Source organism: Phaseolus vulgaris, chromosome 6 (genome assembly GCF_000499845.2).
Source record: "Phaseolus vulgaris cultivar G19833 chromosome 6, P. vulgaris v2.0, whole genome shotgun sequence".
Taxonomy (NCBI): Eukaryota; Viridiplantae; Streptophyta; class Magnoliopsida; order Fabales; family Fabaceae; genus Phaseolus; species Phaseolus vulgaris.
In genome coordinates, this window is record NC_023754.2 from 26,959,080 (window position 1) to 26,984,314 (window position 25,235).

At 33.6% G+C, this 25,235-nt stretch overlaps 1 protein-coding gene across 2 annotated transcripts; it reads left to right on the plus strand.

Moving 5' to 3' along the window:
* Window positions 1-3,340: 3,340 nt before the first annotated feature.
* Window positions 3,341-24,514, plus strand: LOC137832395 (ABC transporter C family member 2-like). 2 transcript variants are annotated; one of them, XM_068640547.1, is made up of 28 exons: window positions 3,341-3,645; window positions 4,433-4,844; window positions 5,057-5,235; window positions 5,713-5,752; window positions 6,613-6,769; window positions 7,021-7,135; window positions 7,223-7,303; window positions 8,658-8,682; window positions 9,229-9,285; window positions 9,473-9,538; window positions 9,846-9,920; window positions 10,656-10,763; window positions 11,007-11,141; window positions 11,976-12,082; window positions 12,197-12,290; window positions 13,004-13,171; window positions 13,450-13,590; window positions 13,873-14,073; window positions 15,492-15,590; window positions 15,705-15,857; window positions 16,524-16,903; window positions 17,118-17,298; window positions 17,388-17,711; window positions 17,801-18,557; window positions 19,463-19,584; window positions 20,393-20,638; window positions 21,475-21,892; window positions 24,111-24,514. In XM_068640547.1, exons 2-28 carry the CDS (start codon window positions 4,512-4,514, stop codon window positions 24,206-24,208), a joined length of 4,860 nt encoding a protein of 1,619 aa, XP_068496648.1. In that variant the 5' UTR covers window positions 3,341-3,645; window positions 4,433-4,511; the 3' UTR covers window positions 24,209-24,514. The 2 variants fall into 2 exon arrangements, with proteins under 2 accessions (XP_068496648.1, XP_068496649.1); XM_068640548.1 differs by having other exon boundaries at window positions 3,567-3,766.
* The last annotated feature ends 721 nt before the right edge of the window (window positions 24,515-25,235 follow it).

A 25,235-nucleotide genomic window follows, 5' to 3' on the forward strand; every position in this document is an offset into this window, starting at 1 on the left:
AATTTAAATATTTAAAAGTAAATATACGGTTTTGGTATATAATAATATAATATGCTCATGTAAATTTTATTTGTATATTAACTGTTATCACACATAAATATAAATTTAATAAGATGTCTTGTTCATCACTCATAGGTTATAAAAAAAGAAAAAAAAAGGAAGATTAGGCTTCTACTAGTCCAAATATAATAATGACAAATAAAAAACAAACTAGTTAGCACATTATATAATCCTAATGTGTTAACGTAGTAAAAGAAGTTTTAGTATAATTAAAATGATGTTCAGATATTTACGAAGCGATTATTTAAATTTATCTGCATGATACATTAGCGTATTAATGTATATTTATCATATTGATTAAATATTTAAAAATTAAAAATATAGTTGATGTATCCTACGCTCACGTATTTTGAATAATTTATTTAAGGAAAAAATATATTTAATTTATACATATAATGTAATCAATCTCTGATCTAGTTGACTATAAACATACATTTCAACAAAATACATAATTAGAAAATAATAATCAATGAATAAAATATATTATTAAACTAAAAGACAACAATAATATAAATAAGTTGATAAAAGTAACCTAGTTATTATTTTCTTAGATTCGGCATTAAATAATTATTGAAAATTTGACTGCATTCATGAGTAGGTGGAACCGGTCTGCATACTAGGTAAAATGTAACAGGTTGAGGTTTCAGAGCATATATGGTTAGAATTTCTGACCACGTGCCAACTAGGTTAGTTGAAAATTTGACAATGCTAACATTTATGATTTTTTCATTTTCAATGATCATCGATGCTACCTTCGAAAAACATCATCAATGCTGCTGCTGTAGCTTTATACCAGAGGCTTTTACCTTCGTTAAAACTACACCCACCCAGTATTAAAAAACCTGCTGTTTTAGGTAAAGTTTAAGCTTTACGAAAAAAGAGAGTAAACGATGAAAATAAATTTTACTTTTAATTAAAAGAAACTGAAAACAAGTTTTTCTTACCTGTTCTAACTTCTAACTGTTAAATGCAAAAACATTTCAAACATTGCCCTCGTTGCCTGACTTGGTAAACATTCTGGGAAATAAAGCAGTCTATGAGAACCACATTTCATGATGTCACAAATGTATCGATGGCCTAGAAAAGAATCACAGAATTATTAAAATATACAAATGAAAAAAAAATTCCATTCAAAACAATAAAATACCTACTAATGTGGAAAATCAAAACCATTACAGAAAAAGTAAACTACTTTGGAAATAGACAAAAACATAAGAATCAGTAATGGAATTCTCCAATTAACTTAAAATAATCAACCATGAAAGATTTAATTTCAACAACTAAATTACAAAACAAATATAAAGACTAAAACGGACACTAAGCTCGTTTTAATTATCATTTAATGTTTATGTGAGTTTTTTTAAGACTAATATCAATATTTATTGTAATAACTCCATTTATCTAATATTTGCTTATATATCATAAAACTATAACTCTAATATAAGAGAATATGATTAGGACTGTATATAATCATTCACACACTTAAGGAAACACCACCTAATTAACCAAAATTGCAATAAAAAAGTAAATCAATGGAAGTAACATTCAATTAATCCAACATGTGACTAGAGGTGTTAAAAATATGAGAAACAGTGTAAAAAAGTTAACAAAAGAAGATGAGAGAAGTTTAGAGATGAAAGTTTTAAAAAATTACAAAATTTAGAGATAAATAATCAAATAGTTTAAAATTATAATTTATATTTTTAAACATAGTTTAAAAATTTAAAATTTATTATTTCAAAATTATTTATTCTAAACTATACAATTATTTATTATTTTTAAAATATTGTATAAATATAAATTTAATTTAAATATGATGGATGTTCCAATTCATTGAACACTGTTTATTTATACAAGTATATATGTTTTTAATTAATTATAGAAAATAGTTATGTATTTCGTTATAGTATATTTTAATTTATAGGGTAAGATTAACTATTTCCAAGTTATGTACTCTATTGGCTTCAAAGTTCAACCAAAAAACTAAACTACTGAAATGTAAGGTTATTTTCTTATTGAACTAAAACAAAATAAACCAAAAAAACTAATAAATATAAAATTAAGTTGAGTAAGTATTGTAAAAGTATAAATTTTTGACTTCAGTACGGTTCTACATCTTACCCAAATTTTTAAACATTTATTTCTTTAATTTAATTAATATGCAACAATATATATGTATATAATAAAGTATTTATTGTTTAATTTTAGAAACAAATAATAAAATACCATCATTTCTGATAGCAGAATCTTATCCGCCACACGAATGTATCCAATATAAAACTCGCAAGTTTTGGAGTGGTATCTTAAAGAATATCCTGTTTTTCCAAATATCTTTTGGTTTTGTTAACATCGTCATTAAATTCAAATAAACCTAACCTAAATTTAATTTAATGGAGATACTTGATAAATATGTATTCTTTCTGGAATTTTTTGTTTATAGTTTTTATTTATCAAATTATGGACATTAAATTCATTCTTATGACAGGATCTTGCTAATTAGTATTATAATAATATCTTGCAAAGTTACCCTACTGGTAGTAGACTAGTAGTTACATAATTAAGAATACAAACAATGTGAAAATATATTAAAAATGTAATAAAAAGTATTTTTGTGCGTTTCACGTTTCTTAATTATTATCCTTGACATTTACCAATAAAATTAATATCTTTTTAAAAAAATAATCTTATTGTTCATGAGTACCTAAAACAAATGTATAGGTTTTTATTAGATATATAAATTCCTAAAGAATAATTTGCAACGTTTTAATTACTTTAGTGGTCATACCTATTTGTATTTTTTATTGTCATGATAAAGCTTAAAAGATGTATTTAACTTGAAATATGCTAAATTAGACTTACTCACTGTAACTACTACAAATTCAACAACCTAATAACTTTGAAATTTCGTAACCCACTTTAAAACTTTCAATTTAATATATTCTAATAAGCTTGAAAATTCCAAACCAAGACAACATAATTCCAATTCATATATGCACCTGTTTGACATTACATGAATACACAATAAACAAAAAAAATAGTCTCTCCGATTTTTTAACTCAATTAATAAATTTTATTTCATGCTATATTAACTTCAGTACACTCAATATTTACATAACTAAAAATTAAACGGTCAGATTTTATCTCAAATACTCTATTGATTTTTGGAATAATAAATAAATAATAATACTAAAGAAATAAAGAGAGTAACAGTGCACATTATCTGAAAAAGAACGATATGAATTATGAATAAAGGAGCAAATATAATAATTGATCGAAGGCCAAAGCGGAACTGAAGCGAGAAGATGCGTAAGCTCTTACGCATGTGATAGTGGACATGTGATTGATTTATTAATGTATATTAAAATAGCGACATATCCCATATGGTCAACAGCACTCACCACCAACCATTGATTCGGGCCGAGTCTCGCAAGAAATCAACATTTGATTTGAGTTCTCTCTTTTCGCACACATATATTTTTTAAAAACTTTTTCTCTACTTATTTAATATCACCGCACAGGGAGAGTCGAATCTTGGTTTTTCCTTTCAGTCTTCACTTTGTTTAGGGCCACACCTCACTGAAGTTGGTTAGATTCCCATTCTCTGTTTCTCCACCTTATCTTCTCATGTTATTGTTTTCTTCTCCCAACTTTTAAACCTTTTCTGTTTCCAACTTTTCCCCTTATTTTCTGTTCATACTTCTCACCGGTACTGCGTTCTTTTTCTTCTTCTTCTTCTTCTTTTTTCTCAAGCTTTATTCATTCTTGATTCGCGATGCGGAATTTTTTTCTCAAATCCATGTTTTCATCTTTATCTTCTATTTAGTTTATTTAATAATTTTGTATTTCACGCTCTGATTTAGTTATCTTGATCATCCTGTTCAGTTCAAGAATTCGCACTAGAGATTATTAGACTATGTCTAGAGTGTAGATTCTGAGTAATAAAATAAAGTGAAAGCTTTAAAGAAAGGAATTGATTAAGATTCTATTGTTAAAATATAATATAATGCATTGCAAGTGTAGAGGTGGAGGGTGTATGTATGCACGGGGTTGTGGATAAAACTTTGTTAAGCTTTTGGGAGTGTTTTAGTGTTGTTTTCGAATTAGAATTGTAAGTTTGTTTTGGTAATAGGCGAAACCTATATTCTGGCTGGAAAACAATAGTAAACACACTTGTAAGATTGCATATAAGTTTTGTTCTTATTTTTATTTCAGTTTCCTTGGCGAGTTTAGATTCTCATAGAAGATTGAAGTAGAAATTAGAAATAAATTTTGTAAATTGCACTAGGAGATAATGACAGTTTGGATGTTCAATTATTGACTCACTTGAGGTTGGTGTGCAGACGCAGTTAATTCTGTTTTTTTTTGGATTTAGGTTCATCATTTGAAGAGTGAAGGAAGACGATTTTGTGATGTGTTTTGCTTAAACTTATCCTATAAATCAGTCGATAAAAATGGCTTTTGAGCCATTGGATTGGTATTGTCGGCCAGTTGCAAATGGAGTATGGACTAAAGCAGTGGAGTATAGCTTTGGTGCTTACACTCCTTGTGCGGTTGATTCTGTAGTCATCTCCATTTCTTATTTGATACTTCTAGGCCTGTGCATATACCGCATTTGGTTGATTTACAAGGATTTCAAGGTGAAGAGGTTCCGTTTAAGGTCCAACATTTACAATTATCTCCTGGGATTGTTAGCTTTATATTGTGTGGCAGAGCCATTATACAGATTAATCATGGGAGTATCAGTTCTAAATTTAGATGGCCAGACTCAACTTGCTCCATTTGAGGTGAGATATGATTCTGATTGCTGCACATAGGTTTATATATATTTTCTACCTTATTTAATTTGCATAATAAAATCGAAATATATAGGTTTTGACTTGTTCAACTGCTTTGAATGATCATTTTTTACGTGCAGTACCTTCTATTTCTTCTGGTTTAAACTTTTTTTGAAGATTTATATTCTGTTCGTTAAAGCTGTAATATAATTTATTGACAGATGGTTTCACTGATCATTGTGGCTCTCGCATGGTGCTCTATGCTAATTTTGATTGGGGTTGAAACTAAAGTCTATATCCGAGAATTGCGATGGTTTGTCAGATTTAGTGTGATTTATGCTCTTGTAGGGGATGCTGTAATGTTCAATCTCATCATTTCTTTGAAGGAGTTCTATAGCAGGTTTGTTGGTTAATAATGACACGGCATGCATTGACTATTGAGATTTCATCAAATCTGTATTTTTCCAGTAAATGTAAATTTTACTATAAAGATAAATCCAGAGTGCGTACAAAAATGGAGGAAGAGAATATGTTAGAAAGGCTGAAAGGTTAAAATAAACAAGTTGATCAATAAAGGAGGGGAGTGGTGTGTTCCCTTGTTTGGTTTTAGGGGAGGGGAGGAAAAATGTGAGTAGTATACTCTTATACCTTTTTAAACATTAATGAAGGGAATGTCTTGTAGAATAAAGCTTGAGTCACTTCTCTCTTTACTTCCAAACCCCCCAGCATTGCAAGGGAGACAAAATCTATGGATTGGTTTATTTTAGGTCCATGTAATTGCATAGTCTTTGTGTGCATGTGTAGTGTATTATTTTAGACTGTCCCACTCTCATTATAAAAAAATGCTAAACAAGCTTACATTTGGTTTCCTTTGCAGCTCTGTCCTGTATCTGTACATCAGTGAGGTGGTTGCTCAGGTATCCTGTGCTCTTCAGTTTATTGTCTTGTGATCAGTGATTGTGTTTTTATTTTTAAACTAATTGCAGCTGGATGTTTGATACTTTATATCTTGTTTGCTTGTCTGTTTTATGGCTCTTGCTTGAGGTTACCAATGACTTGTGGCCCTGGTAAAGCTTTCAAAATGAATGTTGTTTGTTTAAAAATTAGCTGTCACTTTCATTAGTGTTTCAGACTTTGGAGCTAACCTTTTTGGAAGTATGTGGTTTCACTGTTGTAATATGTCTTGTTGCTAGTTACTTGTAATGTAGTTGACTTACAGAGTCCGTATGTAGTAGTATATGAACGGGGATTAAAAGAAATAACTTGATCCAGCGAGGTCCTGTATGCGTGTGCTTGTACTAGTAAATTATGTGTAGTGCAACTTGAACTAGCCTGTCCCCAATCTCTTTTGAATTACACTTTGAGATTGTCATGCTGGATCCTTTTATATGTAATCATTTTGATTTGACAATTGCATCAAGAGAGTCGCCTTTCTACTTTGGATCTGATTCTGTATACCTGATGGAAAAATTTGGTTCCAAGGAGCTTTAATTTTTTATTGCATTTTGTAGTAGTGCTAAACTTGCATTATTTAAGGTTGTCTTTATGAATTTTCTTTATTGTAATTCTCAAGTATGCTTCAATGTGTTGCTATTTTGCATTTACAGTTTGATTGAGAACATTTTTGCAACATCACTGAACCTCTCCCTCCTTGTTTTTCCCCTTCTCCCTTCATTGGACATATTCTTATCCTCCCCTACTTCTATTTCTCCTTGCTTAGAACCCTAATGATTTTTTCTTTTCATAAAAAGTAATTATTTTATCTTTTTGGGTCCAGGTTTTGTTTGGAATACTTTTGCTTGTGTATCTTCCTACTCTGGATCCTTATCCAGGTTATACCCCCATTGGGAGTGACATGATTGTTGAAGTTGCATATGATGAACTCCCGGGAGGAGATATGATATGTCCTGAGAGGAGTGCCAACATATTGTCGAGTATGTTTCACACATTTTGTATAACATTTTCGAACAGTTAAAAATATTGTGGATACTTATTGGAAAATGCTTTAATAATTATTGGATTTGGAGCAGCACACTCTGGGTTGAATAAGCTATTATTTTTTTCATGTTTTCTGCTGGTAGTATTAGATGTTTTTGATATGATTAACATGCACTCCACTGGACCAGTGTCCTTTAAAATATACTCTCTTAAGTAACTTGTTTTTTATTACTTCTTCCATTGGCAGGAATGATATTTTCTTGGCTGAATCCCCTCATGAAACTAGGATATGAAAGACCACTGAATGAGAAAGATATATGGAAATTAGATACATGGGAACGAACTGATACACTAATCAATAAGTATACTTTTTTTCTCTTCAAAGGTTATCTTTCTACTTAAGTTATTACCTTTTAATTTTGCTTTTATAGTACCTCTTGACTCTGCAGGTTCCAGAAATGTTGGGCTGAGGAATCTCGGAAGCCAAAACCCTGGCTTTTAAGAGCATTAAATGCCAGCCTTGGAGGAAGGTATGGATAAATGAGGAATAATAGATCCCAATGCCCTTTTCGTATGTTCCCTTTCTTACCCTGTTGGAAAACTATATTACATAAATGTTATGGAGACAACACAGAAAAACAAGAGGCGGAAGAACAATGTGTGTTAATTGATGAGTAGCCTATATCTGATATCTCAATGTATAGTAGATGCTAGATAAATATTAGGATAATGTTTGTCAGTTGTTCATTCATCAATCAAGCTCTAATCAATTGCTACTGGGTTTGGTGTTGGCCCCCCTCCCATGGTTGGATGTAATATTTTGTATTTTTTTTTCTTTTTATTGCATTTTCCTAAAGAAGCACATGATTGTTGAAGCTTCATAATGATGCTATCTGGAGTGAAACCTTTCATCATAAAAAAAAGCTCTAATCGATAACCAAGAATAAATCCAGAATTACCACCCTTGATCTGGGGCCAATACCTCCTTAATTCATGACACATCTTTTATTTTTGACAGTTTATAATATTCATAATGCTTCCCCTACTAGCCTATACCTCAATTAACTTAATTTATACTATTTTCTACTGGAGGAATATTACAAGCTCTAATTTTTTGTCAGATCAGACACTCTTTTATCAATGTCCAACTTCATCAGTCACCTACAGTTAATTTGTGTAGATCATACATGCTTTTATTGTCTAGGACTTCCTTAATTCATAGAACTTGCCTCAATTTGTTTCTCGTCTCTTTGCATTTCCTCCTTTATCTAATTTCAATGAAGAGATTTCATTAGAAGGGATACGAAGAAAATGAATATATCCTTAGCTAGTCTCTTAACTTATAACCTTGTCTTTTGTTGTATTTAGCCAAAGGATATCTTATTGTCATCCCTTTGTATTTCTTATCTCTTTCCTAGTAAAATTCTTTTTTTATATAAAAAATTCACCCAAAATACCAGCTTGTCCAGAGTATAAGTTTCTAGCAGTTGAATAGTGTAAAAATAAATGGTAGGTGATATCAATTCTCAAAGTTTAAGAAACAGATAAACCAAATAGGAGGATAGAGGGCTATATGTAGTCATCCTTTTAACTTTGTATATTTTGGGCTATGTAACCCTGTATATTGTTGTGGTGCTTTAGAATGGGGTTAGTACCATCTACTTCTGGTTCATAATCAGAGCAGAAATGTTACATCAATAGTACTTAGTGCTATGAGTGAAGTTGATTTTCATGGGTTAATCTGTAAATCTACTTTTACGTGGTAAAATATGTTTATGATAGGAAATGCGCTTGTTCAGTATTAAACTGCATGTGTTTTTACCCCTTATCAGTGTTTATAATTATATGCATTTCATTAATTTATATTCATTTTGCTTCCTGTAGGTTTTGGTGGGGAGGCTTTTGCAAGGTGACCTTCAAATTTTGTTGTTGATTAAGATTTCATGGATGAATCATGGATTAAATTAGATAGGATATATTGGTTGTATGTGAGTTTTTTTGATTTCGTTAGGATAGTTTTCTCTGTTTTCTCCTTTCAGCATTATATATGATTTCTCAAAAAATGCTAATAATTTGTTTGTTATAAAATAATCAACTGTCCAGCACAAGAATACATAGAAGATTTTAAGCTGGTAATTTGTTTTGTTATATATCTACTGCTGAGCTGAACATTACGATGCTTAAAATATTTATGCATCCACTGAGAAGGTACCGTAATATCAGCTATCAATTTAAGTCGGTATTAGAGCTCATGAACATATATCAATCAGTGTGGGTTGCATAGCTATGTAGTTATTCAGGCTTGGTTTACTGGCAATCTGGTGTTATACCTTCAGTGTAAAACATATGAAGACAATTTCATTCGAATATTTGAAACTGTACTTTTGCATGGTTAAACTGCTGAATTGAAAACTTTATATCTGATTTATTTTTTTCTTTTGCTTACAATATGTAGATCGGCAATGATATTTCCCAATTTTTGGGCCCACTTATATTGAATCAGCTACTACAGGTTAGTTGCTATATTCCTGAATTGTCTTTGGTTAAATACTGATCATGCACATTTAGTGGCCTAATGTGAAGACCATCCCAAAATTTATTACACATGCACGGACAAAATTATTCTCTAAACATCTTTATAGTTTTATTTTTAACAGTTGTCATAATCTAACTTGACTTGTCCTACAAATTGTCTGTAGGCTATGCAAAATGGTGACCCGTCCTGGACCGGCTATGTTTACGCCTTCTCAATATTTCTTGGAGTGGTATTATTCAAATCTATTTAAAATCTTGATTGGTGATAATTGGTTTGATTAAATTCATCATAAAGCCAGCAGTTCTGATGCTTGTATTTTTAATTTGCTACATTATACTGATTGCAAAGATTTTACTACTGTTCTTCTACATGTTTAGAAATTGCTTCTGCATGTTTACAAGTGTTGACAAAAAATAACAACATTTTATGGTAAATTTATCTGATCTTGATGGCCAAATGATGGAATTATGAGCAAGTAATTTATATTTTTTCATGTTTTGACTTATTAAGTGCCTATCTAAATTTCTCTTTGGTAGGTCCTTGGAGTGTTATGTGAAGCTCAATATTTTCAGAATGTTATGCGTGTTGGTTTCAGGCTAAGATCAACATTGGTAAGTCCTTTTTATTTTACATACATTTATTCACACCGTTGTTTCCTGTTTCTTTGTTTGTCAAAGGACTACTTGACCTAAAAGTTTAAACCGTTTAATGGGTAACAATGATTTTATATTGAAAGATCATTAAATTTGTAATAAAGTCTTTTTATGCTAAAAGTATTTAAAGTTTTCTGTTTTTGATCCATCCTTCCCCTGCATTTGCTGTACCTTTCACCTTTCTATTCTTACCGAGTGCTAGGGGGATTAAGGTGTTTTTGTTGTATCCAAACCAATGAGGTCACTTAGTCAACTGCTTCGAAATTTCCAGCTTCGCAAAGATTTTGGAACATTTGTTCTATGCTTTTTCTGAAAATCTAGCCATGTAAATATTTTGGGTCTATCGATCTTCTCTTAGGAATGACAATGTGCTGGAAACACACCTTAATTGTGGACACCCCTAGCCACTTTAGTTGCAGTCTCTTTCATGATTGACTTAATTTCAACTTCAAGTGTAGAGATTTAGTTCTCTACACTGACTTGAACGACTTAAATAAAATGCATAATGCTTCGGTACCTTACAAGCAAGTTTTGATGTTATTAGGCAATGCATGTTTCTACTGAAATTTTAAAACCCAAATTGTAAGACAGGGCATGTTTCTACTGAAATTCATCCTTATCAGTAAGTAGTTGCATTTAACATGTTGAGTTTGATATTCCATTTATTTTCTCCTCTTGTTTTCTTCCTTGAAGGTGGCTGCTGTATTTCGCAAGTCTCTAAGGCTTACTCATGAAGCACGAAAGCAATTTGCAACTGGAAAAATAACCAACTTGATGACTACTGACTGTGAGGCTCTTCAGGTATGCTTTTATCTCTAGTTCTGATGTCTAAACTTCAACTAACCAACCCCAAAACAACTTTTATATTATTCTGGGAAGTTAAATGGTTGTGGAGTCTGAAACATAGAGATACTAATCTAACTTGTAAACAAATTCTTGAAATTCTTGTATGCTATAAACTTCCTTAGCAGTATGTTTGTTGTAATGTTGCCTCTGCAATCTCTCTCACACGAAGCGACAATTATATTTTTTTCTCTTGGACAGCAAATATGCCAGTCACTTCACACTTTATGGTCAGCTCCACTTCGAATTGCTGTTGCTTTGGTTCTTCTTTACCAAGAACTTGGTGTTGCTTCCCTTCTTGGTGCCTTGCTGCTAGTTCTTATGTTTCCATTACAGGTACATGAGTTCACCTACTTATTTTGTCTACACTTTCACAGCACTAGAATTTATTTATCAGTATAAATAAATATACCCTCAGGAAGGGTAATTAAATTAAACTACTGTATCACATTGCAGCATATTTCTTTCCTTCCTCTTCCAAACTTATCATTTGATTCCTTCTTTGAGTTTCATGTAGTTATAGATCTTGCAATTCATGTTTTGAATTGTATGGTTCGGCTAGTTATTGATTCTATCATAAGGTGAATCTCGAATCATTTTAAAACTTACTATACATGAATGAATTGGTACAATCTCATATTATAGATACAAATAACACAATACTACAATTGGTTATTTTCTCTCTTTTCAACTCCTCTTTCACCAATTCCCATGTAAGAAATTGAAAAGTCACGAGATTAAATTGTTAAACGGAAGGAATTGAATGATCACTTTTGAACTTATCCTATTTGATTATTCTACTATTTCATGTCACTCAATTCATGCATACGCTCTATTTGGCTGATCTATTGCTTCACCTCCAATTTTTCAAAATAGAGGTTTTTCAAACTTCTATATAAACTTATAATTCACTATAACTTGTATATATAAGTTATTTTTATTGTCCTGAATCTCTTACAATTATGATTCATTTCATCAAGTTAGTGAGGTGCTCATACAAATCTACTTTTGGAAACACCCATAAGTATCTTTCGCAAGTTAGTAATCTACATTAACAATTGTATTTGTAGGTTGATATCAATGGTCTGGCCTTTGTGTATCATTATGGAACCTTACTCAAAACACAAATTAATTTTATTTTCTGACTTTAGTAATGTGTTTGTGGATCAGACATTTATCATCAGTAGAATGCAGAAGTTGTCTAAGGAGGGATTACAACGTACAGACAAAAGAATTGGTCTTATGAATGAAATCTTAGCCGCCATGGACACTGTAAAGTATGTCTTTTACCATTAATCATTAATTGCAACTATAATTTAGTTATATTTTCTTTCATATATAAAATGTTAAGTTGTAACAGTTTTGTTGTTGGTTATGGGGACTTGGCTTAGGTATTATGCATGGGAGAGTAGTTTCCAGTCTAAAGTACTGGTGGTCAGAAATGATGAATTATCATGGTTTCGGAAAGCATCATTACTTGGAGCGGTACGACATGCAATTCATGATATTAGTGTTCCAATTATATTCTGCTGGGCTGTTAGAATTGTAATAATCTCAGGTTGCTCTTCTGTGGGCTGGTAGTATAAGTAACTAATATAAACTGCTAAATATCTGCTACATAAATATGGTTTCCATTAAGTAATAGCCTCTATAACTTTCTTTCTCTTACAATTGTTTCTATCTAAAGTTGAATGAAGAAACTGTGATTAATTCATTGCCATAATAGATTGCTTCCTGTCCAACTAATGATTTTTATTAGTGAGACAAATAGTAGTACACTTGATGATTAGGTTTGATAAATGGATAAGAGACAACATTCTGGATAACTATTTTAATAAAATACAATACTGAAACTGATTACCTGCTCAATTGTGTAGTTGATGGAATCAATCTTTCAATGCGAAGGTAAGAGAAATGTAACATGTGATGAATGATAGATGGATGATTTCTGAACAAAGAATGATTTTTACTTAACCACTTAGCAGCCCACTTTTCCAAAGGGATGATTTTTGCCTTCCACTTCCCTTTTTAAATAAAGTAAAATCTTACTGTAAGATTTTAGTGCAGAAATATCTTGATGTACAGTTTTCTACTGTTGCAATTTCGTAAAATATAGATGTTGATTGTTGACTTGTAGTTTTTATCCTGGTATTGATTGTTGACTCCACTCTTGTGTTTATTGACTTCGTTTTTGGCAGTGCAATGGATTTATACTAAATAGCATTCCAGTTTTTGTAACTGTGATTACATTTGGAGTCTTCACCTTGCTTGGAGGTGATCTGACACCTGCTAGAGCTTTTACATCACTTTCTCTGTTTTCTGTGCTCCGATTTCCTCTCTTCATGCTTCCTAATACTATAACTCAGGTCAGGTTATTCTCATTTGCACCTTTTTGTTTACTTAATTTTGCAGCCGGATGCTGTCCTATGTTTTTGTACTCTCCATTCCTCTTCTTTCTCTAACAAAATATTATTATTGTATAATTGACAGAATGGACTAACTTATTTAGTTTATGATGGATAAAAAGAGGGAAATGAAAAATTTGCTTACTTTTATTGTCGTTTTCTTAAATGAGTTAAGTGGGAATTAATGCTGCACCATTGTAGTTCACTTTGGCCTAATTCTTCTTTTTTGTGTGTTAAAGGTGGTTAATGCAAATGTATCTCTGAAACGACTAGAAGATTTACTCTTAGCAGAAGAGAGAATACTTCTACCAAATCCACCTCTTGATCCAATTTTACCAGCTATCTCAATCAAGAATGGATACTTTTCTTGGGATGCAAAGGTCCATATCCTTTTGACACTCTGATGCGCTTATATTTCATCATTAAGTGCATATATCTGTACTTACCGAAAGGACATCTGTTCACTGAAACCGTCGTGCTGGAAAACATTTTTTTATCATCTTTATCAATTGAAATGAACTCATGTTGATGTAGTATTAAAATATTCTTTTTCCAGAAGTGTGTGATGGTGATACCAAATTTTGTTGTATTTGATATCCTTAGGAATTGTGAAGGTCTGAATTTCCTAGAAAAAAGCTGATAGTTTGATTTTCTTTCCTCAGGCAGAGAGCCCTACATTGTCAAACATAAATCTGGAAATACCTGTTGGCTGTCTAGTTGCAGTTGTTGGCAGTACAGGAGAAGGGAAGACATCATTAGTGTCTGCAATGCTTGGAGAAATTCCCCCAATTGGAGATTCATCTATTGTTATGAGAGGAGCAGTTGCTTATGTACCCCAAGTTTCATGGATTTTTAATGCAACTGTAAGTTAATATTATATTTTATTTACTTGTTCATAACTCTTACAACTGTGAGAAAGAAGATAGGAAGGTTCTGAGAGAGAAAATAAGTTTGTACTAAAAAATCAATTAACAAATTATTCTTGATCTTTACTTAGGATGCATTACAACTAATCTAAAAGACTTGTTACTTAACTCTCTCTACACTAGCCTTATTCAAAATTAAGCTGCATGCATGGTTGGGAGGAGGCATTCCCAGGTGCTATTCGCTGAAATCCCATATTGGCCAGATATAAGAAAGGTAGTCCTTACAAGGCTAGGACAGTCTTATCCTGATAATTTTGTTGAATGGAGTTACACAAAGTTCAATTTTAAGATGGTACTTAAACATTTCATAAATATACTATTGAGCCACTCTTATTTTCCTTGGGCCACCCATATTTATCCACACTCAAGATGTCTAGTCCAGCTTTAGGCATGAGGGGTGTGTTGGGATATGTGAGCAATGCAGTGCTTCCACAGCTTGGAGGATAGTGATAAGTACCCAAGCAGTTGGTGAACCTATCCTCAAAAGTTAGCTATTAAAGAGGATGAACCAAACATTTAAATATTCCACCGAGCAACCCATACTACTCTATATGGGACTTAGGCACCTGATAATACCCAAGTTCCTATCAAATTCTTTACTTTATAAACCAGTTTTGTTTTATAAACCAGTTTTATTATGTTGAGTTTAGTTCTAAAGCCCAAATTTTAAGATTATGCTAGAGATGTTACTACTCTGGTATGGCCTTTTCTCATGATTTCCTGTAGTTTTGAAGTCCTGCACTGTGAATTTGGCAATCACCCCTTTCTGTTTTTGAGGATGTGAGTTAAAAATCTCTATTATTTATACTTGTAATAGAAGTTTTGGAAATTACGTGTGTTGGGGCTGAAAGGTTCTAATTTCAACAAGGGACAAGACTTAGGTACAGTGTTTTTGGTGATTCTAGTGTTGTTCCCTTGTCAAAATTGGACTTTTACGGTTTTACCAAAGTAACCCATTTGACTAACCTCAATATTAATTGTCGAGGTGAAACTCCAAAACTGGGAAATAACACCTAAGACACTTAATAGGGCTGCATATTTGTCCTTCACAAAATTCTTCTAGAGCTTACTCAGAATTGCATTTGGTGGCTTTTGTAGATTTCAGGATTGAAAAAGTTGAAGTCCTCAATAGATGGATTTTCTAATGAATTTGCATCTACCATATAAATGATAGGTTCTTATTAATTCATATAATCGTGTTTGATCCAGTTTGTTGTTTGATCTTGTCATATTTATTACATTACAAATGTATTGCTATTAACCATAAAGTAACGTGAGTTTATTCTATTAACCATTTGATTATTATCATGTCTTTTAATGTGGGGCTTTTGATATCTGAAACTTTGTTTATACAGGTACGGGATAATGTTTTGTTTGGTTCTGTCTTTGACACAACAAGATATCGAAGGGCAATAAATGTGACTGAACTGCAACACGACCTTGAGTTACTTCCTGTGAGTGTATATTAGCAATAGCATTTAACTGCATACATTGAATGCTCAGTTTAATTCTTGGATTTATGTTGGTTGGCTTGCTTCCTTCTTTTTACTCACATACTCAATGACTAGGGTGGTGATCTTACTGAAATTGGTGAAAGAGGGGTTAACATCAGCGGTGGCCAAAAGCAGAGAGTTTCCATGGCTAGAGCTGTGTACTCTAATTCTGATGTGTACATCTTTGATGACCCCCTAAGTGCTCTGGATGCTCATGTTGCTAGACAGGTTACCTTCATGTCAACTGACCACTATAAAGAGACTTCCTGATATTTCTGTTGCTTGACTGTTCTGTCTCAAAAGTAAATTTATGCTATGGCATTGTCTTTTGGTCATCTTATATAAATCATGATTGTTTAATATTGACACTAATTACCACCTAATTAAATTGTTTGCTGGAGTGCTGTACAGTGTACATACACATGATCTGGCAATTGTTTAGTTCATCTATAATATAGTATTATATGATTAAATTTGTGACTTATAGTATTTTATGTCTATAGGATTTTATAGTGGCGGGGGCTCCTTTTTATTGATAAAAAAACATCTACTTCCTCTTTCTTTGACAGATCATGCCATGAGGCGTGCCTTCTATTTACATTAGTTTGGTTTAATACTTTTGTTCTCTCTTTTGTATAACATGTACCTGCTAATATCTGCGATTTATCTGTGTTACATGACATGACACATATGCCATGGGGTCAATTCTATTGGTGAAATTATCATGCTCATGTTCTTAGAGATACTGAATAGAGCATGCCTTTAATTTTCTCAGTTCTTTGACTGTTGCTTAAAATGGAAATATCTCAGTTTATGTTGTTGAAAATTGAAATTTGATTTACAATCTTAGTATTATCTTAAAACCGTCTAATCTGCACTGCTATAATATCTCAGGTTTTTGATAAATGCATCAAGGGAGAATTGAGAGGGAAGACCAGAGTTCTTGTTACGAATCAGCTGCATTTCCTTTCACAGGTTGATAGAATCATTTTGGTCCATGAAGGTATGGTGAAGGAGGAAGGAACTTTTGAGGAACTCTCTAACCATGGGCCACTATTCCAGAAGCTTATGGAAAATGCAGGAAAGATGGAGGAGTATGAAGAAGAAATGGTAGATACTGAAACTACAGATCAGAAGGCCTCTTCAAAATCAGTGGCCAATGGGGAAGGTGATGGTTTTGCAAAGAGTGAAAGTAAACCAAAAGAAGGAAAATCTATCCTTATTAAACAAGAAGAACGGGAAACAGGGGTTGTCAGCTTGGGTGTTCTAGACAGGTAAGAAGATTAAATGAATGTAAATGAACTGAAAGATAGTGTTCTGCAACCATTTGTTGCACCTGCACAAATTTGTGGGATGGAAAATGCCATTCTTAGTTGTAACCCTGATGATCGACATCCATAGGAATATGGAGTAGAGTGCATATTTATGCCTTTCTTTTTCCACTTGCACCCTTTTCGTTTACTCTTTATTGTCTTGGGCTCTTTTTAGGTACAAGAATGCATTAGGAGGGCTTTGGGTGGTTCTGATACTATTTGGATGCTATATCACTACGGAAACCTTGCGGATATCAAGTAGCACATGGTTAAGCCATTGGACTGATCAAAGTGCTACAGAGGGTTACAACCCTGCCTTCTACAATACGATATATGCAGCTCTATCATTTGGTCAGGTATTGTTCTCTTATAAAATCACTTTTTAACCCTCAATTTGATTGAACTGCATCTATGGAGCGTATTAATTTCAAATTGCATATTTCAGGTTTTGGTGACTTTAACAAACTCTTATTGGTTAATCATATCAAGTCTTTATGCTGCCAGAAGGTTGCACGAAGCCATGCTTAGCTCCATGTTACGGGCTCCGATGGTGTTTTTCCAAACAAATCCACTCGGAAGAGTTATCAACAGGTTTGCAAAGGATCTAGGTGACCTTGATCGTAATGTAGCTCCATTCGTGAATATGTTTCTAGGTCAAGTGTCCCAGCTTCTTTCAACCTTCATCCTCATAGGCATTGTCAGCACAATGTCCTTGTGGGCAATACTGCCATTGTTGGTGTTGTTTTACGTAGCTTATCTATACTATCAGGTATAATTACCCACTACATTCTTGCTTTTACTCAATTTGAATCATATTTTGAAATAAATTCTTTTTCTCTTATAATTTCTATGTTCTAGAGCACTGCTCGTGAAGTGAAGCGCTTAGACTCGATTAGCAGATCTCCTGTTTATGCACAGTTTGGAGAAGCATTGAATGGCTTATCAACAATTCGTGCTTACAAAGCATATGATCGTATGGCCGATATAAATGGGAAAGCCATGGACAACAACATTCGATTCACATTGGTGAACATAAGCGGAAACCGATGGCTTGCAATCCGATTGGAAACTTTGGGAGGCCTCATGATATGGCTTACTGCAACCTTTGCTGTCATGCAGAACGGTAGAGCGGAAAACCAGAAAGTATTCGCATCCACCATGGGGTTGTTACTTAGCTATGCTCTGAACATTACTACTTTGCTTACCAGTGTCTTGAGGCTTGCAAGTTTGGCCGAAAATAGTTTAAATGCAGTTGAACGGATTGGCACTTACATAGATTTGCCCTCTGAGGCTCCCTCTATAATTGATGATAATCGTCCTCCTCCTGGCTGGCCTTCTTCAGGCTCAATAAGATTTGAAGATGTTGTTCTTCGTTACCGACCTGAACTTCCTCCTGTGTTGCATGGCTTGTCTTTCACCATTTTCCCAAGTGATAAGGTTGGCATTGTTGGGAGGACAGGTGCAGGAAAATCCAGCATGCTTAATGCTTTGTTTCGAATTGTGGAATTGGAACGAGGAAGAATATTGATTGATGATTATGATGTTGCGAAATTTGGGCTTGCCGATTTGCGTAAAGTTCTGGGCATCATCCCACAAGCTCCAGTTCTCTTTTCAGGTATTTGTGATATAATAATTTTCTGAAATTATGTTGTAGTCTTTGATTCCAATGCTAAGGCTATGTTTCAGATTCATCTGTCCAATAACCAAACAAAATGTTTTCAATCAGGAGTTATTTGTCAAGTTGTGCAATTAATATATGATGTTGAAGAGGTGTTCGATGCATCTTAAGTAATTTTAAATTATTAGAATTCGAATTAAGAATAGTCAATACCCTGGGGTCCCTTCACTAAATTATTAGACCAAAATAAACTTTGATAAGAATACTCAATAAAATTCAATTAAATTATGATACTGATAGAGAGATGAACACTGATGGATGATAAGATTTTCACACCCAATAAGAATACGGGAATGATTTCTGGGCTCTCGATAATTTCATTTGTACACTGGAAACTACCTATGGGACCATTTGGTAAAAGACAAAGGAATATTTTGGTATATATTTAATTAAGCACTTGATTAATAAACTCTTGTTAAATGACAACTTGTTCATAAATTGACTGTCAAATTTAATGAAATCAATTAAAAGTAGCTTATAAGATCATAATCACTTTTATTAAGTCCAATTTTGATTAAGTCTAAGGATAAATATATTTATGTGAAGATAATTAAAAAATATGATACGACTGGAAACTGCTTCTGCCACGCTTATTTATTGGTGAGCTAGTTAACCTCATCATTGAAAAAACTCTGGCCAAATCTAGTCTAGAAATATTGCCTGAGCTTAGTGGTTGGAGCAGGCTCAACCTTGTTTTCTATCTGTACAACTGATAGATAGACTAGCTATATTTTGTCGACTTGAATTATTTCATTTTTGTATTTTAATTGTTTACCAAACATAGAATATAAAAGCGAAATAATATCATTGTAATAACATTAAGCTCGGCTCACACTTTGTAGGAACTGTGAGATTTAATCTTGATCCTTTTAATGAACACAATGATGCTGACCTCTGGGAGGCTCTGGAGAGGGCACATTTGAAGGATGTGATACGTAGGAATTCTTTGGGGTTGGATGCTGAGGTAAATGCAAATAGGTGTTTTGGTAGTGGATGTTGTGTTACTGAGTATTGTTGAAAATGGTAGCATTCTTGCTGACATTCTATGTTTAAACAAGTCCTGCTTGAATACACCATATAATTGAATTCGATTATTATTGAATTCACCCGCCTTTTGCTTTTTGCTGGTTGCAAATATTTTTACTGTGTGTGGTTTGTGATGTCTTTATCACTTGTGAGGGTTTTAGTGATTTGGTAGTGTAGTCAGACATGCATAACTGCTGATTAATTAATTCTGAGTAATTGCATAAATGAGTTAATGCTGAATTTAGAATATGGGTGCTATATATTCCTGGTATGTCCATATACTTTGTCTCGTCACCTTTGGGATTAAATTCTTAGACTATTACTTCGTACTTTTAGAATTTGGCTTATGAGGAATTAAAGAGTCGTGTTTGGTTTAGAAAAAAGTGTCAAAGCAGGCAATCACCTCTCATCTCTTGGTGCTTGTTTTTGCTGCTTTGTGGTGTATAGGGATGTGCATAGTATGAGATTATGTGCCAGAGATCTCATAGCCGTACATCCTCTATTCCAATGAGCAGTTTATCGAATATTCCAATGAGAGGGGATTGGAGGCTCCTGTTTAGTTGATGCTTCTCATTCCTGGGGCTTGGGTTATGTCATTTCCTTAGCCTAATTTGGCATCCTAAAATGATAAACTGTGTACCTACTCTATTCTGGATATGCTTTAGAAGTGTGGATTATCCATTTCTTGTTTTAGAAATATATATTGTTGGAACCAGTATTTATTAGTGAAAATGTGTGGTATCAAGGTATCCGAGGCAGGAGAGAACTTCAGTGTTGGACAAAGGCAACTGTTGAGTCTTTCCCGGGCTCTATTGCGTAGATCAAAGATATTAGTACTTGACGAAGCAACTGCAGCAGTTGATGTTAGAACAGATGCACTCATACAAAAAACAATCCGAGAGGAATTCAAATCCTGTACAATGCTCATTATTGCTCATCGCCTTAACACTATTATTGATTGTGATCGGATTCTCTTGCTTGATGGTGGTAAGGTATGCCTCAATATTCCAACCATAGAGATGGCTAACTCATACTATGGTTAATATCCTTTTCACTGTTGAGTTATACTACTGTCACAACCTTAAATGTCTCTCTTTACTGAATTTTTTATTGAAAATATGGTGCATGTTTACTGAATCTTTTATTGAAAATACGGGGCTTGTTTGTAAACTTCTTTTTGCTTGATGGTGGTAAGGTATGCGCTCAAAATTCCAACCATAGAGATGGATAACTCACACTATGGTTAAAATCCTTTGCCACTGTTGAGTTATACTAGTGTCACTACCTTAAATGTCTCTCTTCACTGAATTTTTTATTGAAAATATGGTGCATGTTTACTGAATTTTTTTTATTGAAAATATGGGGCATGTTTGAATAAACTTCTTTTTAAACACAAACAATTACGCTTAAAAACAATTTTCGGAGAAGAAAAAATGACATAAATTTCTTTATGAACTAATTTTTGCTAATACATAAACTTAAAACTCAGAATTTGGGAAAATTATAAGAAAACTTTTATAAACAAGCAAGCTTATGCATTAGTTAGTTTTTGTTTGTGGAGAAATTTATTTCATGATTCTAGATAGACCCATGGTTAATCATCTTTTGATTTTCTAACTGGATGGATGATGTTGTGTATCTAGTCTAGTCTTACTCCAATGTGAACTAGTAATGTCAATATAATATACATGGAAGCTTTTTTCTGGAAAATTGATATTTTGAACTAGTTGTCATTATGAATGCAGACTCCCTTAAATTTGACTCAATCTTTGATCTGATAATGGCTTTAATTCAGTGTTATATTGATGCTATAATTTTATGTTTAAAGGTTCTTGAATATGATACCCCTGAGGAGCTGCTGTCAAATGAAGCTAGTTCTTTCTCTAGGATGGTCCAAAGCACAGGAGCTGCAAATGCGCAATATTTACGCAGCTTAGCACTTGGTGGGGATAACTCTGAAAGACAAGGAAATAGGCATCTAGATGGACAGAGAAAATGGCTGGCTTCTTCTCGCTGGGCTGCAGCAGCCCAATTTGCTCTCGCTGTTAGTCTCACCTCATCCCACAATGACCTACAGCGGTTGGAAGTGGAAGACGATAATAGTATTTTGAAGAAGACAAAGGATGCCCTGATAACTTTACAGGGGGTTTTGGAAAGGAAGCATGATAAAGAAATTGAGGAGTCTTTAGACCAGCGTCAAATATCCCCCGAGGGATGGTGGTCATCTCTTTTTAAAATGATTGAAGGTATTGTTTCAATCTATCTTTTGCACACCCTTCATGAGCACAGATTAAGCAAATCGAAATAATTTAGAACTCCAATTCATATATATATATATATATGCACTCAGGAAAACATTTCTCTCACTGTCCAATTCAAGTTTCTGAATTAAAAGTTAAGGAGCACCGGCACCTCTATTGAGTAGTATAATGACGTGATTGACACTTTTTAAATACGACAGTTGTTGGACATGTCTTCAACACGTGTCAGCCACATCTCAACCGTGTCACAATTATAAAAAACCATTTCAAACACCACTTCCATTCATCTTAACATGGCTTGAGCACAAATAAAGAGAGTGAATTGAGACTTAACTATAGACACCTTCTAGATAGGGCTTCTAGATAGGGTTTCTAGATAGGGTGTTCATGGAAAATTCAATCTATATCCAATCCATTATAAATAGAAAATTCAATCTATATCCAATCCATTATAAATGGAATGGATTGGATTTAAAATCCATATCCATTTTAACTAGATCAAATTTATTTGAATTTTTTTAAATCCATTTAAAGTGGATTAAATCTAGATTAAATCCACTTTGTCAATTACATTAAATCCATTTTGATATGGACACAGACTAACCTGACTCGAACTGGGCCTAAGCCGACTCAACCTGGATGCGGACCAACTTGGCTTGACATCGGCCCGAGTACGCTTAGCTCAACATCGGCCCGAGTACGCTCAGCTCAACATCGGCCAGGGCCTAGACGACTCGACATCGGGTTGGACCCGCTCGGCTAGACATCGGCCCGAGCCCCTCTCGACTCTACATTGGACTAGGATCGCTCAGCTCGACATTGGCCACGGCTTGGACGGCTCGACAACGCTCGGGCCCGCTAAGCTCGACATCGGCCAGGGACCACTAGGCTTGACATCAGCCCAGGCCTAGGCCTGGACCACTCGACATCGGTCTTGGCCAGATCGACTTGACATCGCCCGAGCCCGCTCGACTCGACATCGACCCATGCCCGCTCGACTCGACATCGACCCATGCCCGCTTGACTCGACATCGACCCGGGCCCAGACGGTTCGACACTGAGCCGGTCCCTGACGGCTCGACATCGGCTCGGGCCCGTTCGTCTCAATATCGGCCCGGACCTGCTCGGCTCGACATCAGCCATGGCCCGGTCGTCTGGATATCGGACCCGAAACACTTAGCTTGACATGGGCTTGGAATGGCTCGGCTAGACATTGGCCTAGACCAACTCGGCTTGATATCGGCCCTGACCGACTCGGGTCGATTCCATATCGACCACTCAGCTCGACTTGGCGGCCTGGAACGACTTGGCTCGACTTTGGCCCATACCAACCCGATCCTACTTGGGCCCGGACGACTCGTCTCGACGAGGACTTGGGTCGATTTTGCTCAACCTGGATTGGGCCAAGTCAAAAACCAACCCAGTATGCAATTTGGATAATCCAAAAATGTATCCAATCTATATTTAATCCATATCCAATTAAATGGATTGGATTTAAAATCCAAAAATATGGATTTAGATTTGAGATAAATCCATTTAAATGGATTAAAACTAATATGAATTTTATAATTTGGTTTTTTGCCCCTCCTTACTTCTAGACGCTACTATTATAAAGAACTGAAAATAAAATAAATAAAAGAAAACAGCTTGCATTATAAATTTTACAAGACTCGTAATACTTTTTTAGGTTTGTTTTCACGAGACTCTTATTTTAATTATTTAGAGGTGTATTTGTTAAAAATTTATTGGGAATTTTGTTATGTTGATTATAAATTTTTGTTGTGTTATCTGTGTATATGTTTTGGACATTAACATTGTCTTGGTATCTGTGTTAGTGTCATATCTTTGTATTGGAGTCGGTCCTTTATAGATTAAAAGTAATTTTTCGGATATATTTCATGGTAAAGTGAATGATCATGTAAACATACCCTAAAAGTTTAAAAATAATAAGTTGCCCCCCATGCAACGTGATGGCTTTCTGAAGAAAGCATTAATTTAGAAGGCCACAACATGATTTTCAGATTTGTCTGTTTTTCCCTAATTTAGTTTGGTTAGATGGCTCAGATAATTTTACTATACTGATTTTACACCGGCGTTTCAATGAAATTTTCATGATCAAGAATCTTGCGATTTTGATTGTGGTTGGAGATTAGCATATAATTTCATATTTAATGTAACTGGATCTCTTGTGCCTCTGTATTAGGTATTGCTATGATGAGCAGATTATCCAGGAACCGGCTCCATCAACCTGACTTAGGTTTTGAGGACAGATCAATTAACTTTGATGAAATTGATATGTAGGGAAAGCTGCACTGCTTCAGATATCAGCTCTTCTACATATCTGATAACTTCAGATGAAATTGGGAGACCCAAGTTTTTGCTAACTCTATTTTGGCCCGTAGCTCTAGCTCTACAACCGAGCTATTATATCATAGGAAATGCAAGATATTTTTTAGCGAATAGGACTTGTCATTTGTTTTGGTGAGTAGAACATTTTATTTTAATATCTACTGTACTTCTGCTTGAGTTTATTCATGCATCTTTCAAGATTACAGATGCATAAATTTAATACCATCTTACATTGCATGGCATGACAATTTTTAGATCGTAGCATATTTTGAATTGTTTTTTATGTACATATTTATTCGTAACTATTTTTTATTACAATAACTGTTATAGTAATTGAAATTTTTAACTGTGTTAACTGCTTTATATTATATAAAAAATGTTGTAATGTCTATGTTTCAGCTGGTTACTTGTAAAGGAAATGTTATCAGAGAAACTTCAATTATTTTGGTTGATTAAAAGTTTCCACTGACAGTTGGTGATTTTAAACCCTTTTGTTAGTTTAATTCCGACGACGAGTGGAAAAACAAGACATACATTCTTAATCTAGTTTGAGAAGAGGTATATGAACAACTGTGTTTATTTTGTGCAAGAAAGGAAAGAAAAAGTTTTCTTAATTGCTCGTAATCTTGTAATCCTGAAAAGAGTTTGGTAGACTATTAATAAAATCTTGAGAATCATTGAATTCCATTCACTTAAAAGTGTTTCCTTTGGAGGAATTTTTTTAAAAAAGTAGTTTTTCTATTTATGAAACGAATATTTTTATTCAGAATTTGAAAGTTTTTATATAAAATATGTTGTATTAACCGAGAATCTTAATTGATATAAGTTAGGACTTTCTTAACCAAAATTTATTAGGTTATTTTTCAATCAACTAGGTTTCTTTTATTGACACGACTATTTTTTTTTCCATTTGTTTAAGTTAATATTTTTTAGTCAACAATGATAGATTCTTTTTAGTTTATATTATGGAAATTATTTT